The sequence below is a fragment of the Littorina saxatilis genome, linkage group LG8 (assembly GCF_037325665.1).
Source record: "Littorina saxatilis isolate snail1 linkage group LG8, US_GU_Lsax_2.0, whole genome shotgun sequence".
Taxonomy (NCBI): domain Eukaryota; kingdom Metazoa; phylum Mollusca; class Gastropoda; order Littorinimorpha; family Littorinidae; genus Littorina; species Littorina saxatilis.
Genome location: NC_090252.1, coordinates 45,706,818 through 45,719,317, shown reverse-complemented (window position 1 = coordinate 45,719,317; position 12,500 = coordinate 45,706,818). Strand labels below are relative to the sequence as shown.

General features: G+C 42.9%; 1 protein-coding gene across 1 annotated transcript in view; it reads left to right on the top strand.

Moving 5' to 3' along the window:
- LOC138974681 (alpha-1A adrenergic receptor-like) overlaps nt 1-12,500 on the top strand; it is an 18,274-nt gene that overhangs the window by 583 nt on the left and 5,191 nt on the right. Inside the window, exons 2-3 of the mRNA XM_070347400.1 lie at nt 1,780-1,990; nt 2,274-2,483. Coding sequence (XP_070203501.1) covers nt 1,780-1,990; nt 2,274-2,483 — 421 coding nt within the window. The remainder of the gene's footprint in view (nt 1-1,779; nt 1,991-2,273; nt 2,484-12,500) is intronic.

The window sequence follows — 12,500 nt, the reverse complement described above, 5'->3', positions numbered from 1 at the left end:
AATCTGAAAATTGTAATAATTTTTTATATAAAACGAGCCAAATTTACGTTCATCTTATTCTACATCATTTTCTGATTCCAAAAACATATAAATATGTTATATTTAGATTAAAAACAAGCTCTGAAAATTAAAAATATAAAAATTATGATCAAAATTAAATTTCCGAAATCGATTTAAAAACAATTTCATCTTATTCCTTGTCGGTTCCTGATTCCAAAAACATATAGATATGATATGTTTGGATTAAAAACACGCTCACAAAGTTAAAACGAAGAGAGGTACAGAAAAGCGTGCTATGCAGCACAGCGAAACCACTATACTACCGCGCTGAACCGGCTCGTCAGTTTCACTCCGTTATGCACAAGCGGCGGACTACGGTCATTGTGAAAAAATGCAGTGCGTTCAGTTTCATTCTGTGAGTTCCACAGCTTGACTAAATGTAGTAATTTTGCCTTACGCGACTTGTTACACCCCCGGTATAGGGGTGTGTATAGGTTTCGGTCGATGTGTTTGTTTGTGTGTTTGTGTGTTTGTGTGTTTGTGTTCGCATATAGATCTCAAGAATGAACGGACCGATCGTCACCAAACTTGGTGAACAGGTTCTATACATTCCTGAGACGGTCCTTACAAAAATTGGGACCAGTCAAACACACGGTTAGGGAGTTATTGGTGGATTAAAATTATACAAGGACTTATAGAGGGACATCTTAATGGTCGAAGGGAAATAACCATTCTCACTCAGTCACTGCCACCAACTGAGAAGGTTATTTCCCTTTGACGGGGGTGTTTTTCCTACCTCGGAGGAATTTCTTGTTGTTTATGGTTATATAGACGGCGACAGTGTATGTAGGAAACACTATCTCAGGATCAGTTGACATATTTCTATCATGTCAGGATGGCCAAATCTCAAAAATTTTATTCGTCAGCCGGGCGAGTAACTTCAAGAAAGTCACTAACGCGGCAAATGTGTCACTGGCTCGGTACATACCACAGTTGATCTGCAGCGTTTATATTGCTTGAAAACTCGATATTAAAACCAATGACCAGAATTTTCATTGGCCAGCCGGGCGAGTTGCCAGGCGGTTTCTACTAGCCCGGCGGAATTTTTACTCGCCCCTGGCGATTTAGCGATTTAATTGAGAGTATTGAGAGTACAATTTATTCCGGAGTAAAGTCTCTAACCTCTACTCCTGCATACCGGTTCAGATTGATTACTTGGTAAACTGATTGATTACTCTGTATATTTTAAGTGTGCTTTTGTTTGGTTGGGCTATTTGCTTGCATTCTTAATTTTAATTGTTTATAAATTTTATCTGGTGCCCCATTTAAATGTCCTTTTCCAGATACAAATAACTCATTATACAACAAATTGTATTCAAACATTTCAGGGGTACAGTGCTCACGATGGCAAATGTCGTCTGCTGCACCCATTCTAAATTATTAATAACTCAAAATACAACACGTTTTATTCAAAATTTCAGAGTGACATGGGGTACAATGATCACGCTCGCAAGTATCGTCTGCTGCATCTTTTCCCAATTAAAATAAATCATAATACCACACATTTACTCAAAAAAATCAGAGTGAAATGGATCATTCTGGCAAATTTCGTCTGCTACATCCTTTTCAAAGTAAAAATAACTCTTAATACAACACATTTTATCCAAAAATTTCAGAGTGACATGGGGTACATTTATCGCGTTGGCAAATGTCGTCTGCTACTTCCTTTCCAAAGTAAAAATAACTCTTTATACAACACATTTTATTCAACAATTTCAGAGTGACATGGGGTGCAGTGATCACGCTAACAAATGTCGTCTGCTGCATCGCACTGACTCGCGCCGACAACCTGCACATATGCATGGCGCAGAGGTATTACCTCATCAACCTCACTATTACCGACCTACTCTACGGTTTCGGGTTCACATACCACTCCGTCATCGTGGACGTTGATGGGCCCATCTTCAAGAAGAACACGGCAGAATGTAAGGTGAGTTACCCGAGAAAACGGTACACACGGACATACCTGGGTAGCGCGACTCTTTTGCTGCTAGCTTTTCACTGGGAGGAAGCGACTCGAATTTCTCAGCGTTGGGACAATAAAGTAATGAAAATAAAAAATGAAAAAGAAAAATGAAAATGAAAGAAAAGAATGGAAAATGAACAATAAAAACGAAAATGAACATGAAGAATGAAAAATGACATGAAAAATGAAACTGAACATGAAAAATGAAACTGAACATGAAAATGAAATATCATTCTCTACCCTACAGGCTCGTTATTCAATCCTCTCCATGTTATCTATCGTCACACTCTTCACCATCACCACCATGAGTTTGGATAGAGTTATTGCCCTTCACTGGCCTTACAAGTACTCCTATTGGGTGACCAAGAAAAGCGTCTTCTGCACCATCGCCGTTGATTGGCTGGTCCCCGCCATCATCATCGCCATTCCTTTTGGAATGATGGACCCCGCCATTAAGGTGAGTTTACACGTAATGTTTGAAAAAAACAAATGGAGTCCAACGAAATGGAGATCAGACAATATTGATGTGAAACATATTTTAAACGCATATCTTAATCTTTGTTTTATTTCATTCTTTTCTTCTTTCCTGTACTCCTGCAGTCTACCTTCTTTTTTTTCTTCCGCTCTAACTGCCTCGCTTCTTTGCGTCTTTGTTTTGTTGTTACCGTTTCCTCTTACTTCTGCCTTTTTATTTTAGTTTGGAATGCTTTTTTTCTTCAGGCTTCCGACTTGGATGGCTCTAAAATTCAGGACAAGAAAAAGTCCTAGTTGTTACACTGGCAAAGTCCTTGAAAAGCTTTTGAATTTCACTAAAGTCGTCGATATTTTTTCTTTTGTCCTACTTTTTAGCGTCTTTTGGGGAAATTTTTTCTGCATCTTTTTTTTTTCTTCAGACAAATCTGCTTTGCTCTTCAATTTCAACTATTCTTAACGCAAGAGTTTGCTTAGGTTCTTCTTTTACTGTTGTCTGTCTATGAAATTTAAGTTACCTTCAAGTTAAATTTATGTCATGCTGTCGCAGCACGCTAAGGCAAAAAAGAAGGGTTATTGTGTATCAAGAACAAAATTCTGGGGTCGGCAGGGGAGGAAAAGGGTCTGTCGGAGAATCGGGAGCATTGAGTGTTTTCTTGGCCTTACAGGTAACTATGTGCCCAGTTTTTAGAAGCACAATGTTTGTCCTTTGTGTGTTTATTTGCGTGTCATTTAGCATGGTCTTTTTTTTGCATGTCACGTGACTACCAAGGAGTGTAACCTCGGACGATTCATCACCTTTAGCTCCATGATTATTTTCTCCATGACCTACTTCCTCTTCATGATTCTTGGCGTTGTGTGTCAGGTAAGGGCCATTTAATGAGATACGGTACCGACACATGCATAGTCTGGTGAGTAAATCGCCGAGATACAATGTAATCTGTATTCTCGACGGAGTAAGTCGTTTTCTCGGGAGACATAGTTACATGAGAAGTGACAGAACGTGTACGTGACGTCATTTATTTATGTATTTATGACGTCTTCTCGAACTTTGCTTCGCTTTTGACGCCAAAACTTTTACGTTAGATTGGAGGGTCAAGAATAGATGTCTTGGTTTGTTCAATCGATGTCGTGTCTACCCCCCGCGGGTTAGGGGGAAGGATTTACCCCTCCCTGGTCCCCCCGCGGGTTAGGGGGAAGAATTTACCCGATGCTCCCCAGCATGTCGTAAGAGGCGACTAACGGATTCTGTTTCTCTTTTTACCCTTGTTAAGTGTTTCTTGTATAGAATATAGTCCATTTTTGTAAAGATTTTAGTCAAGCAGTATGTAAGAAATGTTAAGTTCTTTGTACTGGAAACTTGCATTCTCCAAGTAAGGTAATACATTGTACTACGCTGCAAGCCCCTGGAGCAAATTTTGGATTAGTGCTTTTGTGAACAAGAAACAATTGACAAGTGGCTCTATCCCATTTCCCCCCTTTCCCCGTCGCGATATAACCTTCGTGGTTGAAAACGACGTTAAACACCAAATAAAGAAAGAAAGATGTCGTGTCTCATTAAAAAAAATGTTCATCCTAAAATTGACACCATTGTACCAATTCGGCAAGGGTCAGGAGGATTATAAACAACAAGTCGCGTGAAGCGATATAAAAACATTTAGTCAAGATCAACAACGCTAACCAATCATCGCCGAGACTACATTCAGATAGTCTCGGCTAACCATACCAAAGACGGAAACAGGTTACGCTCGCCGCCGCCAAGCACGCGTCCGTAGTACTTACTGAACCTATTTTCTTTCATTCTGAGCATATTTTTAGAGTAAACATGACATATCTATATATTTTTGAATTCAGGAGAAGATGAGAAATACAATGCAATGAATTTTAAATCTGTTTGCCTGCATGAGCGCTATCTTCTTAAGTGCTGGTCACATGGCAGACTTGCAAACAGCTTGTGGCTAATTATTAAAGGCATATGTACGCGCTCCCGTGTTTACAAAGTGTAGTTTGCCCATAATCGATGTCAAACGCACCATAAGACCATGTAATGACGATATGTCGCCATGCGCGGACCATATACATGCATTACAGCTTGTTCTAGCCTCTGAAAAAGTGAGGATGTCAACAAAGACGCGGAGTTATTTCCCTTGCGTCAACGTTCCCTCTGTTGGCAAATCTATAAATAGGACGATCTAGATCAAAATAAAAAATCAAATATCTCAACATTTAAGGGGTCCTAGACCACAATATCTTGCAGGGAACTTAATTTAGCATGTCTCCAGCTGTTGGTAAAGCAATGAGCGTGTATAGTCATCGAGTACATATGGCTTTAAGCTTCCAAGCTGAAATGCAATCCCATAGTCCGGACGTCGTCGAACATAGCTTAATCAAAATGTCAATCAATTTGGTTTAAAAATGAGGGTGTGACAGTGCCGCCTCAACTTTCACAAAAAGCCGGATACGACGTCATCAAAGACATTTATCAAAAGAATGAAAACAACGTCTGGGGATATCATACTCAGGAACTCTCATGTACAGTTTCATGAAGATCGGTCCAGAAGTTTTCTCTGAATTGCTGTACACACACACACACACACACACACACTCACACACACATACATACACCACGACCCTCATCTCGATTCCCCCCCTCTACTGATGTTAAAACATTTAGTCAAAACTTGTCTGAATGTAAAAAGCAGTGCTTGCACAATTCAACTAAAAACTAATTCAACCTGCTGGTGCAAAATCCCACTTCGTGTGGACACGAGACCAAGTGTGCTCGGAAACGATCCTGTAATCCATGTTAGAGCTAGCTATGAGGGTTATATATGTCACAGAAAAACGAAAATACCCAGCAATGCATCCTCCTAAATCGGCGGATAGCGGCCTGAATGTCGGGTTTAAAACGGTCCTACACGCAAAAAACAACTTGTGAAAACAAAACCCGAGTGAACGTGGTATTTTCAGCCCATGAGCGAAGAAGAAGATTCAACGATTCTCCAAGCGAAAGGCGGAGTGAAGATTTCTTTGATATGCTCTCTGCGCCTGAAATATGAATCTTGACTGCGGCTGTGACATCGTCGTGACCGTCGGCAAAGTGAATGACCTTAGATGCTCCGCCCTACGTTTCTTAGTGTGAGCGACCTCTCCGATCGCTTTTCTTGCTTGGGCAACGATTCGCTATTCTGCAGAAGAATCATGCGTGTGTGTGTGTGTGTGTGTGTGTGTGTGTGTGTGTGTGTGTGGTAGTGTGTGTGTGTGTGTGTGTGTGGTAGTGTGTGTGTGTGTGTTAGTGTGTGTGTGTGTGTATGTGTGTATGTGGGTGTGTATGTGTGTGTGTGTGTATATCGTGTGTGTGTGTATGTGTGTGTGTATGTGTGTGTGTGTGTGTATGCGTGCGTGCGTGCGTGCGTGCGTGCGTGCGTGCGTGCGTGCGTGCGTGTATGTCGTGTGTGTATGTGTGTGTGTGTATATATATGTGTGTGTGTGTGTGTGTGTGTGTGTATGTCGTGTGTGTTAGTGTGTGTGTCAGGAAGGCGGACGAAATGCCAACCAATGAAGGACGCGATCGAGTTTGACAGCGAAACAGGCATTGATCATCAACGAAGACAGCTATGATAACAACGTCGTGAAAGATGATTGTTGTAAGAAACATTTTCAGCCAAAATTTACTTCAAATTAATCTAGAGTTTAAATCTGTTTTCACTTTATCTTAATTGATGCAATTCATGCGGTAGAGCCGTACGTCGTATTAAAGAATGTGTCGTCCTCGACAAATGAAACGCAAACACTACGCGGGCCGCCGTTTCTGTTTGCCTGAGCGCTATCTTCTTAAAGCCATATGTACTCGATGACTATACACGCTAATTGCTTTACCAACAGCTGGAGACATGCTAAATTAAGTTCCCTGCAAAATATTGTGGTCTAGGACCCCTTCAATGTTGAGATATGTTAATTTTCATTTTGATCTGGATCGTCCTATTTATAGATTTGCCAACAGAGGTAGCGTTGACGCAAGGGAAATAACTCCGCGTCTTTGTTTACATCCAAAGTTTTTGAGACTCTAAAACAAGCTGTAATGCATGTATATGGTCCGCGCATGGCGACATATCGTCATTACATGGTCTTATGGTGCGTTTGACATCGATTATGGGCAAACTACACTTTGTAAACACGGGAGCGCGTACATATGCCTTTAAGTGCTGTTCACATGGCAGACTTGCAAACACCTTGTGACCAACTTTCAAGCGATTTTTGTCGGCGGCAAGTCAAATCAAAATCGCTGCCCATGTGAACAGCACACACTCGCAAACTAGTTTTAAGCGGCGATTCTCGCCAGACTTAGCCTTTCGGGATTGTCCGGTCGTCCTCGTTGTTTTCCGGAGAAGGGAAGGCTAGAGCCACAGAGATGTATACGTCTGTATATAACTCAGTGGCTAGAGCTAGCGGTTGACTGGGTGGCCGAGTGGTAACGCACTTGCGCTCGGAAGCGAGAGGTTGCGAGTTCGACCCTGGGTCAGGGCGTTAGCAATTTTCTCCCCCCTTTCCTAACCTAGGTGGTGGGTTCAAGTGCTAGTCTTTCGGATGAGACGAAAAACCGAGGTCCCTTCGTGTACACTACATTGGGGTGTGCACGTTAAAGATCCCACGATTGACGAAAGGGTCTTTCCTGGCAAAATTGTATAGGCATAGATAAAAATGTCCACCAAAATACCCGTGTGACTTGGAATAATAGGCCGTGAAAAGTAGGATATGCGCCGAAATGGCTGCGATCTGCTGGCCGATGTGAATGCGTGATGTATTGTGTAAAAAAATTTCCATCTCACACGGCATAAATAAATCCCTGCGCCTTGAATATGTGCGCGATATAAATTGCATGAAACTGAAATAAATAAATCCCTGCGCTTAGAACTGTACCCACGGAATACGCGCGATATAAGCCTCATATTGATTGATTGATTGATTGAACTGAGTTTTGGAGTCGCTGACGAATCTGGCCCGAGTCCTTTCTAAATCGTTGGGGCTGTTCACATGGCTGACGTTTCGCCGATTCGATCCTCAACGACTCGGGAGCGATTTTCAAACGACTTAAGTTGGTCACAAGTTGGTTCCAAGTCTGCCTTTTGAACAGCCCTTTAGACGATGCGAACAGCGCAAACCATGAGCAAGCCGATTCTTACGCGCGGCGGTAAAACGTAATTGGAGCTGCCACGCTCCGAAACGCGCCACAGGTCACAAGTATGTGTGACAGAAGAGTGAACACAACGAACTAATTTGTTCATCCTTTCAGGCTGTCTGAAAATATGAAGAGTTATTTGCGCTTGTCGCTTCTTGGGCTAGAGGAGCAGTTTGTTTGTTTCGTTCGTGGGCTGAAACTCCCATCGCTTTTACGTGTTTGACCATTTTTACCCCGCCATTTAGGCAGCCATACGCCGCTTTCGGGGGAAGCATGCTGGGTATTCTCGTGTTTCTATAACCCACCGAACTCTGACATGGATTACAGGATCTTTTCCGTGCGTACTTGGTCCCATGCTTGCGTGTACACACTAAGGGGGATAAGGCACTAGCAGGTCTGCATATTAGTTGACCTGGGAGATCGGAAAAATCTCTACCCTTAACCCATCAGGCGGCCGCGGCCGGGATTTGAACTCACGACCTTCCGATTAGGAGGCCGATGTCTTATCCACTAGGCCACCGCGCCCGTCTGCAGGAGCAGTAAACAAGGATTGTAGATGTGTGAATGGGTGTTTATTTGTTTGTTTGAATGTATGTATGCTGATTTGTTTTGTTTGATTATTTGTTTGCGCGATATCTTGTTTGCATGTTTGTTTGATGTTTTGTTTGTTTGTTTGTGTTTTAAGTTGTGTACCATAATTTTACTCAGCATCAAGAAACTGTTTCTGAACAATTTTGGATATCGTCTTCTTCATCCTCAGCGTTTGTCGGTTGTGTTTCTCGGCGTGTCGGGATTGTTAATGTTGTGAACGTGAACGTAATTAGGCTCTAAATATTCGCCGTACAAGACGTTCTTCGTTCTGGGTACAAGTCCTCATTTGTTTTCTGTCCAAGACATTAGTCCTTCACAATACGTTTACACTAATTAATGTCTCAACATTCTCAACATTAGTCTTTGTATTTCAAGTGTACATGTCAAGAAATTGTGTGTTCTGTAACGTATACAGACGCATAGCTTTATTGGTACAGGGCCCTGTGTTCCTTGCGAAATTGCAATCAACAACTTCACGTCCCAACTTACTGGTCAGGGCTCCCCAAACTACGCGTCCCCGCGACCTATACGCACTAGAAGCCCAAAACACGTGCTAGAAATTTATTGAGGGGGTCCCGGGACGCACTAAAACTAAAACGAGCGTTCCAGAGACGCAATAAATTAACGTTATCGTGCGTACCCTTGGTGATGTTTTCAGACTGTTGTCAGTTAAGTCTGGGGCAAGCACAAATGCCAGTCTCACGCAGAAAACAACACCAGCAATGAGGCTAAAGCAGATGCACACACACACACACACACACACACACCCACACCCACACACACACACACACACACACACACACACACACACACACACACACACACTAAGAGGCACATTGACACGTTTTGAATTTGAGTCCCCTGGAGTTTTGGACCCTCTAACACTCCGCTGGGAGGCTCCATGGACCCTCTAAAAATTCAAAGTGGGGGTCCCGGGACCCTCTAAATATTAAAAGTGGGGGTCCCGAGACCCTCTGGGAGAGGCGTCCGTGGGGACCCCTGCTGTTGCTGGTACGTCAGTCTTATGATCGGCCAGTACCGGCCCTCAGGCAAGCAGTTAGCATCCTTACATCGATCGGTCAGTTTGGGCAAGGGCTTGAGAGAGAGAGAGGACCTAGCTGTCGCCTAATGGTCAGTTTGGACGAAATTGCAGTTGTCCTTTGGTCAATCCGAGAGAGAGAGAGTACCTGTCACCTAATGGTTAGTTTGGACGAAATTGCAGTTGTCCTTTGGTCAATCCCAGCAATTTTCACCTGTTCGACGTGTAACCGCATGACCACCGCTATCGTCATTTTCTCTTTAGCGTCCGTCGCTTTGCGGCCCCGAATCGACCATCCTCATTGTGAATTATCAGTTCAGCGTTCTGATTATTGCTGTTTTGTGTTTTTGTACCAATTTGAGAGCCATTTTCGCCATTGGGTTTTCCATTTTTTTCCCTCGTATGACTGCCCTCCTGCGAATTCCACGAAGTTCAGGCTGTCAATCTTTTGTATTTACCGGAAATGACGCCAAACAGGGTTGACCACGGTAACTACAGATCGTGCAGCACTTTGATGGAGAATTGCTAGAACGTGGCGATTGTGTGCGATTATTCTACCGGCCGGATTCTTGCTTTTGAGGGGAACTGACAATGAAGCCGGCGACAATCAGTGATAAAAAGCAAGAGATTACCGTAAGATCGTCAGGGGTCTTTTTTCCCGGAGTGTCTATCAATCAATCAATGAGTCTTATATCGCGCATATTCCGTGGGTACAGTTCTAGGCGCTCTGCAGTGATGCCGTGTGAGATGAAATTTTATACGGCCAGTAGATTGCAGCCATTTCGGCGCATATTTACCTTTCACGGCCTATTATTCCAAGTCACACGGGTATAGGTAGACAATTATTAACTGTGCCTAAGGAATTTTGCCAGGAAAGACCCTTTTGTCAATCGTGGGATCTTTAACGTGCACACCCAATGTAGTGTACACGGGGGGAGGTTCGGACACCGAAGAGAGTCTGCACACAAAGTTGACTCTGTGAAATAAATTTCCGCCGAACCTGGGATCGAACTCACGCTGACAGCGGCCAACTGAATACAAATCCAGCGCGCTACCAACTGAGCTATATCCCCGCCCGGGATGGCCAAATCTCAAGTTTGTAACTCGCCAGCCGGGCGAGTAATTTCAAGAAAGTCACTAGCCTGGCAGGAATGTCGCTGGCCCGGTACATACCACAGTTGATTTGCAGTGTTTATATGGCTCAAAAAAGCCATGTTACAACCAAAAGGTTCGCATTTGACCAGAATTTTCATTGGCCAGCCGGGCGAGTTGCCAGGTAGTTTCTGCTAGCCCGGCGGATTTTTTCACTCGCCCCTGGCGACCGGGCGGACGATTTGGCCAATCACTGGTCTATGGCAAAGTGATTTTGTTTTTTTAAACCAAGACTATAAGCACCTCTATTTTGTGTCTGGGGTTTATCTTTTAGTAAAAACGACCTAACTGCCAACCTCTTTGAAACACACTTTAAAGGCAGAATACATGAAAATCTAGGGTGTGTGTACCTGCTGCCGATTGCACGGTATACCTCGGGGATATAGCTCAGTTGGTAGCGCGCTGGATTTGTATTCAGTTGGCCGCTGTCAGCGTGAGTTCGATCCCAGGTTCGGCGGAAATTTATTTCACAGAGTCAACTTTGTGTGCAGACTCTCTTCGGTGTCCGAACCTCCCCCCCGTGTACACTACATTGGGTGTGCACGTTAAAGATCCCACGATTGACAAAAGGGTCTTTCCTGGCAAAATTGCTTAGGCACAGTTAATAATTGTCTACCTATACCCGTGTGACTTGGAATAATAGGCCGTGAAAGGTAAATATGCGCCGAAATGGCTGCAATCTACTGGCCGTATAAAATTTCATCTCACACGGCATCACTGCAGAGCGCCTAGAACTGTACCCACGGAATATGCGCGATATAAGACTCATTGATTGATTGATTAATCTGAAAAAGGAGAATAAAAGAAAATATCTCACCTGTGTGGGGGGAGAGGTAGTGTGTAAAAATGGACAGAAGAAGAGATTTTTGGAGAAAAAAATAATACGGCTGATTGTGTTTTCTTTTGCACTACATAGATTAATCAGTTTAATCTAATTCAATATAAGGCCAAATAAAAATATAGGTTGGTTTAGGGTAACCCGACCGACCCTATTTTTTGCCGCCGACCCTAAAACTTTTTTTAGAACTACCAAAATTAAATCAACATCTGATTGAAAAAGACTTGCGATCAAACTGAAAATGGTAACATTTTTGTAAACCACCCAATAGACAAACAATCAACAGCTAACCTGCTTCCTTTGCATGTTTGGGATTTTGTCCTGGCTTAATTTCGTAGAGTGACATGGATGAGCGAAGCGACAACTTGTGACAATCTTCAGCATAACGAAACACCGGTAAACCGCTTTCTGTCACTTTTAGGCCGAAGACGACGCACTTTTTTCCGCGCAGGTCAAGACGCCGACACGTACCGTTTAACAATCCGTCCCGGCAGACACTTACACGACGAGAACGGTCTGCGCATGTCACAAAACAATGCTCCGCGTGACTTACGCGTCATAAAGTCTCTTCCGGTGTCATCTGCGAAATTCCTCTTGATAGGCCGCACAAAGATATTGTCTTGAAACGAGGGGCGCTGCGTCGTTAACTGTATGACCTACTAATTTATGTTTCCGTTTTACAAAAAAAACTGGAGTCAGATTCTATAACAAGGCCGTACTGGTTAGCCTAATCTGGAGGTAAGAACATAGCATAAAAACAATGGCGACTGTATCATGTAAGAACATAGCATAAAAACAATGGCGACTGTATCATGTAAGAACAAAGCATAAAAACAATGGCGACTGTATCATGTTCTTTCTTTATTTGGTGTTTAACGTCGTTTTCAACCACGAAGGTTATATCGCGACGGACTGTGTCATGTCAGAACATAGCATAAAAACAATGGCGACTGTATCATGTCAGAACATAGCATAAAAACAATGGCGACTGTATCATGTAAGAACATAGCATAAAAACAATGGCGACTGTATCATGTAAGAACATAGCATAAAAACAATGGCGACTGTATCATGTAAGAACAAAGCATAAAAACAATGGCGACTGTATCATGTAAGAACATAGCATAAAACAATGGCGACTGTATCATGTAAGAACATAGCATAAAAACAATGGCGACTGTATCATGTAAGAACATAGCATAAA